The following is a 14985-nucleotide window of genomic DNA, read 5'->3' on the forward strand; positions in this document are numbered from 1 at the left end:
ATTTTGTATATGTTAGTGGCGATGTAGTTTCCGCCCTTGGTTGACTTAGTTTGTATGAACTAAAGATGACTTAACCGTTTATATGCATTGTGTTATTCAGGAAATTGTGAATCAGGTTAAGTTATAATTCGATAATGATAAATTGATTTTCCGCATTTGAGTTACTTAAAGTGATGTCCCGGAAAAGGAAGGTTTTAAAAGGAAACAATTTTATACAATCTCTTTACTCAAAAAAAAATTTACCCATTTTTCCGCAATGTTTTTTAGAAGTATTTTTCGGGGCGTTACAATGATAGTTCATTTTTTGTTAGTGAAAATGATAGTTCATTTATTACAAAAATAATAGATACCTTAGTTTATTTTCTTTGATAAAATTACTAGTGATAGGATGTGAGACAATCATGTATCTAAAGGTGGAAATATGTCAGACCGTGTACTTATAATAGGTTAGGTTAAACTTTTTTCTAAACAGATCAGACACAGACTTTTTGAAAAGCATATGTACTTTAACAAGTCAGACTGTAGGTCATCTAAAAGACCTATTAAGCCTAACAAGTCGACTTATTTAGTTATATTATGTAATATATTATTATACATGTATAATATTATATAATTATTATACATGTATAATATTATATAAAAATATAATTATTGTTAGGTTATAAGAGACTAATTAAAAGTAGAAATATTAACTTATTTAAATGTATACATGATGATCTATTTCAATATTATATTGTATAACATGACAAGTCAGACTAGACTTTTAAACATGTCAGACCTAGGTTTTGAATTTTTTTTAAACAAGCTAACAGACAAGGATCATGCTCCTACATGCTATATAGGTTGAATCTGTTTAAATCAAAGTTTGACCTAGTCAATTTCCATCCTTAGATGTATCCAATGGAAATGACCAACTTATATGAGAGTGACATGAATAATTCTTATCCATGAGATTAAAATCAAATGTTGAGATTAGATTTACTGATGTTTATCCTCATTTGTGTCTCTCCAAGTTCAAATGAATTTCATATCATCTAATCTTTCAAAATCTAGATGAAAATCGTATATTCTAAGTTGGTGTTCTCAACCATGTATATGTATTGTCAAATAATATAGTATCACATAAAGGGAAGGAAATGTCATACATAAATGAGTACTTTTACTAGCATAATAAGGTGAAATTTTAAATAATGTGTCACTCAAAAGATGATTGAAAACACCAAATTTAAGTTGGTGATTTTTATCTTCAAATCCATCCACTCCTCTCTATTTTCTACGCCTTTGTCCACTGCTCTAATATTTCTCATGTAATTGGCTTTCATGTACAAACATCTTCCTAAGATTTGTTTTTAGTTTTCTGATTAAAATTTTCTTTTCACTTGTTTTCTTCATTTTTTGTGTAGTTAGAAATGCACCGCAAAACATTGTCATAGTAATGAAATTCATTCCTCTCTATATATCTGAAAGGCTGAATCTTAAAGAAAATATTAAAATGACTGTTCCATTTAATTGCTACAGTTCAAGTGTATATATGATGTATGACACATATTTTGTATTTACATGATAATTTTTGAATTCTCATTAAGACAATATGACAAACATATTATGGACTATAAATTTAAAATATCTGAAAACTCAATCAAAAGCATCAAACGAGCAAGAAATAAGCATAGAAGTTGGAATTGGAAAACCCTAAAAATATGTTAGATGGAGAAACTTAAAATAGATAAAAATTATTCATATCACTATTATATAAGTCTGTCATTCTCTGAAGATACATCCCTTATATAACTAATAAAATATTGGTAATACATTAAAACTTACCTATAGTTAAAATTTAATTATAAATAATAGAATAAAAAAATATAAATACAGTATTACAAATATGATCTGTTGTATATGTTTTTGTTTTTTGTCCGACCCTAATTTGTTGGAGACTGCCACGGCAACAGCGTGGTGGCCACGCACTTAATAAAATCGAAAATGACGAAAACACCCTTCTCTGTTGAAATTATCCTTCCTAAGTTCTAACGTAACAACCAACCATGTTTCATCTCCATTGTTGAAGAATCAATTGCAGAATAGTAAAGGAATTATCAAATCAATGGCTTCGAAGGCGATGGCAATGGCAGCGGAGAAATTCGGCACGGCGGCGCGTCGTCAAGCGGTGACGTTAACCGATGCCGCCGCGTCGCGAATACGACAGTTGCTAGAGCAGCGTCAGAGGCCGTTCTTGAAGCTCGGAGTTAAGGCTCGCGGTTGTAACGGTTTATCATACACCCTCAATTACGCAGGTATCTCTCTTCGGTTCTTAGCTTCTCATCAATTTTGTATTTGATATATATAAATATATGTTAGATTCTGTTAATCACTGATTTGTGTTGTTTACGAACTTAGCTGAATTAATTAGGAATTTATCATTTTATAATCTATATATTATAAATCATAGGATGATTTTCTAAAGCATTTTCCTGAGTGGTGAGGTCTCATGTTTGAATATTGTGAATCGAAAAAATAGACACTGGGTGAGGTTTGGCCTCATAAGTGAGTCTTTCTGGTTTGGTTCGGATTAGTCCGAGTCCGGTGTAATTAGAATTGTTTTGAATGTTTTTGCTGATTATTTTTTTCTTTGGTTGTTTTTGCATATGCATATCATGTTGATACATAAGTAGCATGAATGTGATCAATTTGCTTTCTTTTGCGCTAAGAATTTTGGGTGATTGACTTGACAAAGTGAAGCTACAAGAAAATATGGAATATACAATTGATTTGTCAACTGTCATTGAGGAAGTGGCATGAGTAATAAAACAGTCAATGGATCTTAAGAAGCTAATTAACAACAGCAATAATGCCTTATTCCACTGGCCGAAGTCGGCTACATGGATTTTGGCACCATTGGGTTCTATTGGGATGTTTCTAGTTTGTGTCTTATTTCACTCACAAAACATTGTTATGTGACTTAACTCGAGTCTTGTTAAGCTCGCGTTCCATGTCGTTCATACATCATCTTAATCATACTTAACTCAAGTTTGAAAGTTACTCCTTCTCACGTCAAACCAGCTAAAACTATATCATTACCTAAAAGCATGTATTGAGGTACCTACTCTTCGATTTTTCCCATTAAGCACATCAAATACTAGGGTAAACAAGGACGAGTCGAAGATGTCATTTGGTGCAAACCAGGTCTATATGAAACTTTCATGTTCCACATCCAAGCACCATTGAGAAAACTTTAATCCTGCTGGGCATTTAATATTTTCTTGCACTGTTTATGGCTTTTCTGGTGGTCTAAAGATGGATGCATTATGACTTTTTGAGTTTTGGCTTCCTGCTCTTTTGACAGATGAAAAAGGGAAGTTTGATGAGTTGATTGAGGATAAGGGTGTTAAGATATTGATTGATCCAAAGGCTCTTATGCATGTTATTGGAACTAAGATGGATTTTGTAGATGACAAACTGAGGTAAATGTTTTCTTTAATTCTTCTTCTTTATATTACTCTTATATTTATGTTGTTTTGTGGTTTTTGTTTATTCTATTGCATTGCATTTGGGAATTGGGTGAAGAAATCTCTATTAACAATTACATTTATTACATATATTAGGAAATAGACATTTGAGATTATTGTCTCAAGTGTCAAAACTGCTCCTTGAAGACCAAGATATTAATTCTGTCGCTATGAATCTTAATAAATTGGACCATCCTGTTGGTTACTTTTGGATGGAGAAGTTCATCCTCACTATTTTTCTCTGCTTACAGTTTCCATTCGGGTTGTCTGAAATCGCAAATTGCTCATATTTTCAAATGACGTCTGATAATCTGATATCGAGGTCTTAGAATGCTAGACAATCAATTACTGTAATCATTAGTGAACTTCCTTTTCCCCTCAATGTTGCCATTGTTATCACACTACAACTTTTGCCATCTCTCCTATCCTGCCCATCCACATTGGTAATAACTCCACTATATTCATTTTTATCCATATTAAATTATTAATAGAGTAGATTACATTCACATCCCATGAGTTTTAGTGAAATTACACAAATATCCGTCCATTTTTTACACCTATACAAAACACCCCTAATCTATATACATGCATTATACCGATTACTCCCGCAGGAGAGATAAGTATAATATTTTGAAAAAAGTGATAAGTGTAATTAAGTTAAACAAAATATGGTACATAGTGAAGACATGACCAAATAATATAAGAGTCAATATCTCTTCATTATTTTTGGTTCGTTATAATATAGTATAAGAGTGATTTAAACATCTCCCTAGAATTATTGATGCATTTTGTAATGAACCAAAAATGATGAAGAGACACCAATTCTTATACCATTTAGACTTGTCTCCACGGTATATCATATTTTGTTAACTTAATTACACTCATTGCCACTTTTTTTGTTTAAAACATCACACTTATCTCTCCTAAAATGTGGAATGAAAAGTTGTATACTGCTGTGTTTGATTCTGTTACTTGCTTCAACTGCTTCCTTTTCCCCTTGTAACATGTGTGATATAATATGTGCTGTCAATGAACCTAATTTATGATAGAACATTATGACATTATTCAATCCATGAAGCAGACTATACCTAGTGGATTAAAGACTTAGTTATTGTTGTTTGTTGTTTTCAGCACTTCTTTACTACTTTTTCTTTTGTTTTCCTTTAGATCTGAGTTTGTTTTCGTCAATCCAAACTCTAAAGGCCAATGCGGTTGTGGCGAATCTTTCATGACCACAACCAGTAGTGGTGCTGCTAAGCCATGAAATGGTTGAAATTTCTGTTCAACTTGGTGTGGATCCAAAAGATTTAATTGATGAACACACTAGTACAAGTAATAGATTTCTGTAAATTTGCCTGCGAGAACATGGAAAATGAAACTTTTGGTTATCAGAACAAAAGATTGCTGGGTACTGACATGGTTTTCAGTATAGGGAGTTCTCTGAAGCTGATGCTAATAAGGCTTCGGACAACAATATATATTATCACGCTATGATGTTTCTGATTTATAGTGTACAATTTTTTTGTATTATGGAAATTGCATACTTGTATAGTTTGTAGGTTAACAATATTATTGAAATAATTCAGTCTTCAGTTTATTATAATAATCAGCAGATTCAGTGCTGAACAAATGTTTCTTCTAAAATTCTTTTTCCAACTTGAAGATTGTCCATTACCTAATATAACACAGATTATCATGTCATGTTATAAATTGAGAACAAAGAACACAAAACAACCATCTGAGTTCCCTAAATCAAATTAATATCTTTCATACTAATTGCCCGAAAAGGAATATTTAGTAAATATGGCTTGACAAATGCTTAAACCACCATGACTTCTAGAGTCCTAGGCGAAGTTACCATGCTCCATCTGATCAAAGATGATGCTGAACGACTCTACAAACAAACCCATAGATTATTTTATCAATATCATGACAAACTGATTGCATGAACATGAGGTTCTGCAAAATACAGCTTTATTCAAGGATTTATTTATCCAAGAAACCAACATATCTTGTAATTTCTCCAAATTTTTTTGGAAATCATGTAACCTCCAATGGAATCATATGCTTGTAAAGCAATATTTTATTTGTTCTATCCAAACAGACATGCGCTTTATTTGTATTGGGTGGCCCCCTCGTGTCCATGCTCTGGCTACCAAAGTGCTTTATCTAGGGTTGTTTGCTTTGTCATTTACTCAAGTTGTTGTAGCAGTATATAAGGTTTGTCCTTGCAGCATGGCAAGGGGTAGTTCAATGCTTAGACGGTGTGTTCAGCTTTATAACATTGTCTGCGCTGTTTAGGTAGTATGACAGTCCCATAGTAGAAGTTTGTGGTTTTGCAGATGCTAACTAGGCCATGTTATGTCACTGTCGTCTTTTTCTTAGTTAGGTCGGACACTCGGGTGTGGTCGCCAGCTACTTTGTCAGATCTTATATGCTCGGTAATGGGCCGTGGCCTCACGATTTAGCTGGTTCATGATCTCGATACCAGGATAGAATAGTTACCTTCCTATCTAGGTAAAAATCTTTGATGAATCTGTTAAATCTTTGGGGCCTAAAAGTTTGAAGTAAATTGGCAGTATAAAAATTTCCAGGAATAAATTTGTCTCACAATTTATTTTAGAACTACTTGGTAACTTTTTTGCAGGGGCCAAATTATTTCACTAATAAAATCCTCAGGAAAATATTTGATGGATCTTCACTCTATTTTTTTTCTAGCACTTCAACATTCAACATTTATGACTTCAGTTTAGTTTGGTTGAAATTAGGATTAAATAATATAAAATTAATGTTGAACGGGTTTCATAAGTAAGAAAAAAATATCCCTTATAAACTTTTAAGTCTCTATCTCAATATATCATTCCTTGATTGAGATTTCTGCACACTTTGTAAAATCAAATGTAAATACATATTTATTTGCCCACTACATTAAAAACAAACTCATTTTAATACTCATATAGGACTTGAATTAAGAGGAAATACATCATTCAATTAAAGTTTTGCATGTCTAATTGATTAGTTAAAATGTGAGCTAAGAAATTCGCTATCTTAAAAAACACATTATAAAGGAACAAATATCATATGTATCTCCTGTCTCATTTTTTGTTTATCCCGATTAAAAATAAAAATTGTCATTCGATTGAAAAAAAGGTCTTAAAGTAAACCCTAATTTTTTATATATTATTTGGTGCAATTAAAAATTATGCCTACCACAATATAACATAGAAAAACAATGGAACATCAAAATAATGCACGGAAAGGAACAAATCACAAAGGCTCAAGGCCATACCTAACAACAAACAACACTGATATTCCACATCTCTAAGCAAGAGAAATAGAGTTAGAGGAATCTGAATAGATTCTAGTAGTCATCTTTCAGATAATGACTCATCTTTTGTATTCGAGGAGAGTTGTTGTTTTTACACTTCCTTGTAAAGATAATAATATCATTACATTTATATCTAAAAGATAAAAATGTCATAATGTTATTTTTTCTAACATTTTCTTTTATTTTTGTTGCACTATCCTCTCGGAGATGATCTTTACCCATATTCATCCACCTTCTGTGATAGCAAACACAGTTTCTTCATTGCAATCATACATTACTTAGAGGCTGCTCTCTTCTTGGGATGATGCTACACTTCTTATTTTTTTTGATTTGTTTAAACTCACCATAAAAATATGACACAAAGCCCCAAAGAGATAGGATAAGCGAAATTCCTTTTACTGCTTGAAATTTCTCTTTATAAAATAAAACTGCCAAGACTTCTGTTAAAGGTATAGACATAGCAACCATAATACCAGACAACAAAGATGAGGAACAAAAGATGACCCCCATTGCTCCCAAGCTGGCTAACTGGCATATTATAGCAGTTGCCACCAACAACACATAGTAACTAGTTTCTCCAAGTCCAAAATGTCTTGCTTCTTTTGGAATTGCCTTAAAATTGAAGCATTCAAAAGTTATAACAATTAACTTTTGTAAAAATGTTACTTTGACAAGTTTTGATTTTTATATAAGTTTTTGAAAACACATATGGAGATAAAATATGAAGAGTAAATAAGATAGAAAAATAATTTGATTGTTACAAGAGAAGTTGTAGAATGTACATATAACATTAATTTACTTATTTTTTGATATAACTAAGGGTATTTCGTCAACCTATAGATAAAAAATTATTTTTTGAATGTGTGACTATCCCTCTTAACAAATATTGCTCACATGAATTAAACATTTGATCTAATTCGACTCGTGGATCTAGTGGTTGGGATCTTACACTACTAATCAATGCCTAGATACTTTTAAGTATGTTTCAACAAACAAAACTTCTAATATACTTACTACCTTCATGCAAAAAAATTTAACAAAAAATTGCAAAAAAGATTTTATCTCAAATTAAAGTTACATCAATAAATAAAAGTTGGAAATTATTCATACTATATAATATGATCATCAATAAAAATATACTTATTATTAGCCTAAAATAGTTAACTTATTTGTCACACAAAAAGTATGATTCCTTAATTCTTTCAACTTTCAAAAATTTCCCATATTTATAAAATAGAAAGAGTAATTATTAGTGTGAGAAAATATAAAGGGAGTAAGAAAACAACCTTAAAGTCTTTAGCTATGATCATCCCAACAATGGCCAATAAAGTAGAAAAGAAGCTGACAACAATCTGAAGCTCCACCACAAGTGAGTAAGTAATATCTTGCTTAGTCTTCTTGTACACCAACTCTATCAATGGCATTATAAACCCAAACAACAATGCAGCCAATAATGTCATCACAAAACCCATCACATATTTCTTATTAGACTCACCAATAGGTTTATCTCCACGACCTTGCAAGGCCAAAACTGCTGCACCAAGAATAAGCATAATAATAGCATTCACTGAATAAGCGGTGAACTTTTGCTTCACTAAGAGGAATGCAAATATTGCAGTGAAAGCAAGTTGTGTTGCAATAACAAGAGCAGAAGTTGACACAGGAAGACGAGATAGGCCTATGGAATATGTAATAGTGTCAAGGCCTTGAAGAACACCAATTATAGCAAAGATACCAAACAAGGGTAGCTTTATAGTAAACATTTTCATCTTTGTGGTGTTGGTGGTGGCGGCGGCGGCGGCGGTAGTGTGGCGGCGAATGATGTAGGAGATGAAGAGAGGGATAAACATAATGGGAAAACCAGCACATTGGAGAAAACTTGATAGCCAGATATGGCTACCACCATGGATGAAGTAGAGACGCATTACAAGTGGACCACCACATGCTCCTAGGACTTGTATGATGCAGTTTAGTACAAGGAGGATTCTCTTCATTGTTTCTTCTTTGCTTATCTCTTTAGCTTCCGCCATTGTTACCTACTCGAGGAGTGAAAGAGTGGTTAATTTTTGTTGTTATTAGTCTTAGTCTGCATGATATTTTTTTCTCCCTCTTGAGACATGGCTCTTATTTGTTGGCAGGTCTTTCATCACTATATTTCTTGGTTTCTTACCTCGATATAATCAATGAGCTAGATGTATCATGTATGAGAGAGTTTACTATTGAATCTAAATTGTGATCCGTGATACCACAACAATAATCATCTCCATTAATAAAAGTAGTATTAGTAATTAGAGTCGGATGAAAATCACTTGTCTTAATTTGGTGTTCTTAACCCTGTCCTGCCTAATAAAAAAGTATCACACAAATGGAAGGAAGGATCACTCAAGAATAGATATTTTTTATTAGTCTAGTGAGGTGAAATTTTTAAATGATGTGTCACTTTTTATTGGGCGAGATACGCTTGGAGACACAAGTGATTCCATCAATTAGGATCACTCCGTCTGTATCCATGTAATGTCCGTTTAAATTAGGGCAGATATGATCATGCCAATTTTTAAATGGGACATAAAATATCGTGCACAACCTGCCCTAAACATTTAACAAAAAAAAAGTATAAATTTATATACACTTCATACAAAAGAACATTACATAATTTGCATACAAATACATAAATGTATTTATCATAATAAAAAATTATACAAATAGAACAATATATACAAAATAAAAATGCATATAGATAATTCAAAATATGTATAGTATATAATTTATATACAAAATACATAGGAAATAATAAATATGCATATATATATATATATATATATATATATATATGGATGACAAAAAACCCATACCCGTGGGTAAAACTCGTACGGGCACGAGTACGGTTACAAATGAGTATCTGCGGGTTTACAAATAGATTTTTAAAAATACTCGTAGCACATATGGGTATTATTGTACCGTGTCTGTAGGTACTCGTACTTATATGATTACTATGTCATCTTTAATTAAAATAAAAACTACATAATTTTAACCTTCATTACACTAAGTATATCTTTTCTTTTTACTTTGTTTATATTTTTTACATTGTTTATATCTTTTATTGAATTTGATGGTGAAACACCCTCCAAATATTATTACATGTGTAGAAACACATGTCTAGCAAAGAAAAAATATATTTTTTGTTAAGGAAATGAGAACATCAATTCATACAAATAGAAAAACCAATAAATTTAGCATTTTTGCAAAATATTCAATCAATAGATACAAAAATAATCAAGTTTCATCTCATTTGAAACATAATAGAATTAAGAAGTTAAAAATTCATTTATAATAAATGAAACCCGTGTGTACCAAAAAATACCCACAAAAACCCGCACGCGGGTACTCATATGGGTACGGGTGGATATGTGTAATACTCTCATATTTTGAAACGGGTAGCAAGTAGCTAGTACCCGTGCCCGCCCCTGCCCATTGTCATCCCTATATATATATATATAATACAAAAACAAATTCATATATAATAAGAAAATTATAGTACTTTGCATATATAACAAATTGAGCATATTTTCTCACATTTGATAAAATACATACACATTTGCATATTTAAAAATCAATACTTTCTTTAATAATGCTTGTGGACCATCCATTTTTCTCATTTGAAATGTCTGTCAGCAAGTATGGTATGTTGGATGAACATTTTACGGCGGATGAACACGTTTTTCATATCATGGCCACCCAATAAGTGCGGACAAGCACGCATACCTCATAGGCTTTGCCCAAATTGCCAATAATAATAGAGAGACAAATGCATGTTTCTCCTTTTGTGTTTAATAGCAAAAATATAATTTCATTGTAATCAAATGGATAGATATATCAATGAAAGTTGCATTTCTGTTTATATTTTAAAGCATTTGTCTCTCTATTAATGTAGAGGATCCTAACTCCAAAAAATAGAAAAGTCATGATTTTTTATTTAATTAAATAAATTAAAAACATATAAAACTATATCTCTCCTTATCATATTTCACTACTAGAGATGATTCTAGGATCTAGAGGCAGGGTATGCAACATAAGTTAAAATTAAAATAATAAATATCATCAATTAAAAAATGAAAATATTCATGTCAAAATTATAAAATTTAAATATATTTAATGAAATAAAATATATATTTCATAACTAATCTCTATGTGATTTCATATTTTGAAATTGTTGAAATATGTTTACTTCGTTGTCAATGTTATTGAACACTTCTAATCAATTATAAGTCATTAGATAGTTATTCATGCATCTTCCATTCGATTACACAATCTATCTTTTACAATTTTCATAGTTGGAAAACTCTTTTTAAAATTGTATTCTTAACTTCAAAAGAAGATAAATTAAGGAGAAACAATGTGTCTTCTACCTCCAATCAACTTATTATTTATTCATTTCAAATAAGCAAATTCCACAGTATTATGCATATCAATGATATATGTCTCAAGTTGATTATCAAACATCATAAAATCAGTTGAACAAAAAATTTTGTGGATAAAACTACAAATTCAATCAGTTTTGTCATATCAAAACTAGAGAAGAAGTCAGCTAGACTCAAACAAGACATACAAAGAAGCAACTGTGTATTTGTCTTGGATATTCGATTATGAAGTTCCTTGAGTTGCATATCTATAGTATTATAAAATAATTCAATATAATAATGATTATTTATTTTTCACGAAGCATGTTATGTCATCTACAAAAAAATAAATTTTGGGCTTGTAGTATTTTAAGTAAGAGTGTAATATATATGCAATGCTTAAATATTTATAGTCACTAGATAATCTATCATTTATTTGAATTACTTTTATTTTAAGCGTAAATGATAATTAAATATAAATAATACATAATGCAATAACAATGTATAGAACTCTTATACTCTCAATATATATATTTTTCTCTATAAACAATATAGATTTTTCCCAAAAAGTTTTAGGGTATGCATTTATACATTCTCAACACCACATAGCATCGTCACTGACCGGAGGTTCGGTAGTGGATATGAGTTCATTTCTTATTGGTATAAGACTATTCTGCTATTTTTCCTTTTGTTTTTTCTAACATTTGTCTTTTCAGTGTTAAAGCAGATGTGTATTCGTTTTTAAGTGTTTTCAACAAAACTTGTATTGTACTATCTTCATGCAAAAAAATCTAAGAAAATTTTGCAAAAACGATATTGTTTCAAATTAAAGTTATGTTAATAAAAAAGTTGGAAATTAGTTATTCATACTGTATAATTGGATCATCAATGAAGATATATTTATTATACCCTAGATTCACATCACTTACTCAACCAAGCTTTTTTTCTTCCAATATTGAATGTTCATAACAAAGTAATTGCATGAAAACAATCCAAAAAGATTCTCAAAAGGTGGAAATTAACCACTCCATCAACATGCAAGTAATAACAATTTCCACAAAAATATAGGAATAAATTAAATGGATACCTGAAAAATGCAAGTTCAAATAATAACTATTGATGGAGTAGAATTGAGAGGATATGAACAGATTTTTTTTGTTAAAGTGTGAGCAGTGACCACACCAAGCACAGTCTATTCAATTTTGTTTTAAAAAAAAAAAACTTAGTTTGGTATAAGGAATAAAGGATTGGTGACCATATTCATTTATATGATCCATTCCGGCTTGGAAGGGTACATGACTAATCTAGAAAATTTAAATTGTATTACATTTTTTATAGCAATAAAGTTATAATATTTTTATAAACGAACATATTAATTACTATTATAACTGCATGAAATATTCAATCACCACTCATCTGAATTATTTAAAAAATATATTTGCCATGACAATATTGTACCACAATGATAAATTTTCAAAACGATATATGATCTATTTTTAATCTTTAATATCATAAAAATATTTTTCTTCAGTAACGAAATAATCTTTCTAACAATTTATCTCTTATAATTTTATATGGTCTAGCATCTTACTTTTTATAATATTAATAGGAAAAGACTAAAATTAATTAGTATCAAAATTAATTAGCTCTATAATCAAACACGGCCAATAAATATGATGATTAAAATAAAGGTAAAATAACGGGCAACCCGAGTTCGAGTCTTGTGAATGTAAAAAATGCATGTTGGGAGAGTTAGCCTCACGTACCTGTAGATGTTTCCAACTCGGACAAGATTGCCTCTAGTGCGAGGATACATGTGGGAAACCAAAAAATATCTACCTTTTATTATATTTATCAATATCCTATTGTATCATCCGATTTAAGTGAAAAAACCGTTCAACCTAACCACATTATATGACAATTGCAATTAAACCGGTTAAAATAAAAAATATATTAGTTATAATCGTATCTAATAATACCAGTTTAAATTGATTTGTGAATGAAAATTTTCATATTTCTCAAAAAATAAAAAACATCAAAATTCAAACTAAAATTATATTAAATGTTACAAATAATAATAATAATATATATATATAACTTAACCTACTTAATATAATGAACATTATATCGCTATATTAGTATTTCCTATCGGTTTGATAACCACTACAGGATCAATAATCATGCATTTTATATTTTTGTGGGGGGCGCATGCCCCATTATCATCGTTTTAGATCCTTCCCAGGGTACCCCACAAAACAAGGGAAAAAACAAGAGAATGTTGTCAAATCGCAGCAATATAGACAGTAAAATTTAAAAGCCATGTTCCGGAATCGATCGAACACTTGCCACGTATATAACAGGTGTGGCTTTTGTAACCTCATTTGGATGAAACTAATGTTTTAAGCTCAACACGTTATACCCACTTGCATTCAGATATCATATATACATCTATAACCTAATTCATATTTGAGTCCCTATATAAGAGTGTGATAAAATCATAAATCTCACTCAAGGTTGAAATTGAGTTCGTATTATTAAACATACAGCTACCTTAAAATTGGAACACTTCAAAGTTATTATATGAATTTTAAAGAATTGAATGCAAGTTTTAATTTATAAATATTTGTGGTGGTGTTACTCGACCGAATATAATATTTTTTGGCGCTGCCAATATATTTTTTCACCATTTGGGGCAAAAAACTAATTATGTGCATGGTTGGTTCTCCTAATAAATGTCGCTCTAAAAAATTAAACTATTAACTTTTTGATCATCTTAAAGATCTAGTAAATCTTAATATGCACAAAAATGCTAAATGGTTATTGGGAATTTTATATTTTATTGAAAACAATATCACAAAATCTTAATAAAGTAATTATATTAAAATACCCAAACAATTAATATTAACCGATGTGTATATGCCCCTTTCAGAGACTCCTTGAATGCCATTATCTTTATTAACAATTATCACTTCAAAATTTGAATTTGGACATTTAACCTTATAACCCAGCTAGTTTTGCCTAAAAAACTATACCAACACATATACATTTATACTCATATATTGATGTAGTGTGTATGGTTCTATTATATTCTCATAAACACTTACTGAAAAGACATACCAAAAAAGAATAATATATTACTCATACTCTCATAGAGTGAACTGGTGAATGAACTTTGATAGTACCAACAAAATTTATCTAATTATTATAATCCATTTTAACCAATTTACATTAAAATTTTATCAATTTTATTATTTTCTTTTTTGAATTTAGTTATAATGATGCCAACATATTAGGGACAAATAAATCCTCTAGGCACTAGTATATTAATGAGAAAAAAATGTAAACACGACTTATACACTATCATTATATTATTCATCATATTCAATTATCATGACTCTTGAAAAAAGAATTTAGATTAATAATATAGTAACTGTATGTAAATTTTTACACAAACAAAATATAGATATTATACTTTATATTAATATGAAATCTCCTGAGAAAACCTCATTTTGAGTGACAAAAAATATTTGCATAATATATGATAAACAATAAACCTCGATTGTTGTGACTCATGAATATTTTCTGTAGTAGATGCAGAAATTTGTCTAGACAATAATGATTTTTGTTCTAATATTAGAGAATCTGCATGCAGGTACTCAAGAAATGTTATCCCAAAAAATAATTATAGGCAGTCACCGTTGAAGAAGGCAATGGTTCGTCGGTTTTTGCACCCGCTACATAGTGCGTGGCTTCT

General features: G+C 30.4%; 2 protein-coding genes across 3 annotated transcripts; one reads left to right on the forward strand and one right to left on the reverse strand.

Annotated features, from left to right (window-relative positions):
- LOC109333663 (iron-sulfur assembly protein IscA-like 1, mitochondrial) lies at window positions 1940-5136 on the forward strand. The gene is made up of 3 exons (XM_019569197.1): window positions 1940-2294; window positions 3344-3461; window positions 4674-5136. The coding sequence occupies exons 1-3, from the start codon at window positions 2105-2107 to the stop codon at window positions 4768-4770; spliced, it is 405 nt and encodes a 134-aa protein (XP_019424742.1). The 5' UTR covers window positions 1940-2104; the 3' UTR covers window positions 4771-5136.
- On the reverse strand, window positions 6729-12446 carry LOC109333781 (purine permease 1-like). Of its 2 annotated transcripts, none has more exons than XM_019569349.1 (3): window positions 12319-12446; window positions 8121-8870; window positions 6729-7446 (listed from the first exon to the last, which is right to left on the reverse strand). In XM_019569349.1, exons 2-3 carry the CDS (start codon window positions 8862-8864, stop codon window positions 7102-7104), a joined length of 1089 nt encoding a protein of 362 aa, XP_019424894.1. In that variant the 5' UTR covers window positions 8865-8870; window positions 12319-12446; the 3' UTR covers window positions 6729-7101. The 2 variants fall into 2 exon arrangements, with proteins under 2 accessions (XP_019424894.1, XP_019424895.1); XM_019569350.1 differs by lacking the exon at window positions 12319-12446 and having other exon boundaries at window positions 8121-8168; window positions 8208-9006.

The sequence above is a fragment of the Lupinus angustifolius genome, chromosome LG19 (genome assembly GCF_001865875.1).
Source record: "Lupinus angustifolius cultivar Tanjil chromosome LG19, LupAngTanjil_v1.0, whole genome shotgun sequence".
Classification (NCBI taxonomy): Eukaryota; Viridiplantae; Streptophyta; class Magnoliopsida; order Fabales; family Fabaceae; genus Lupinus; species Lupinus angustifolius.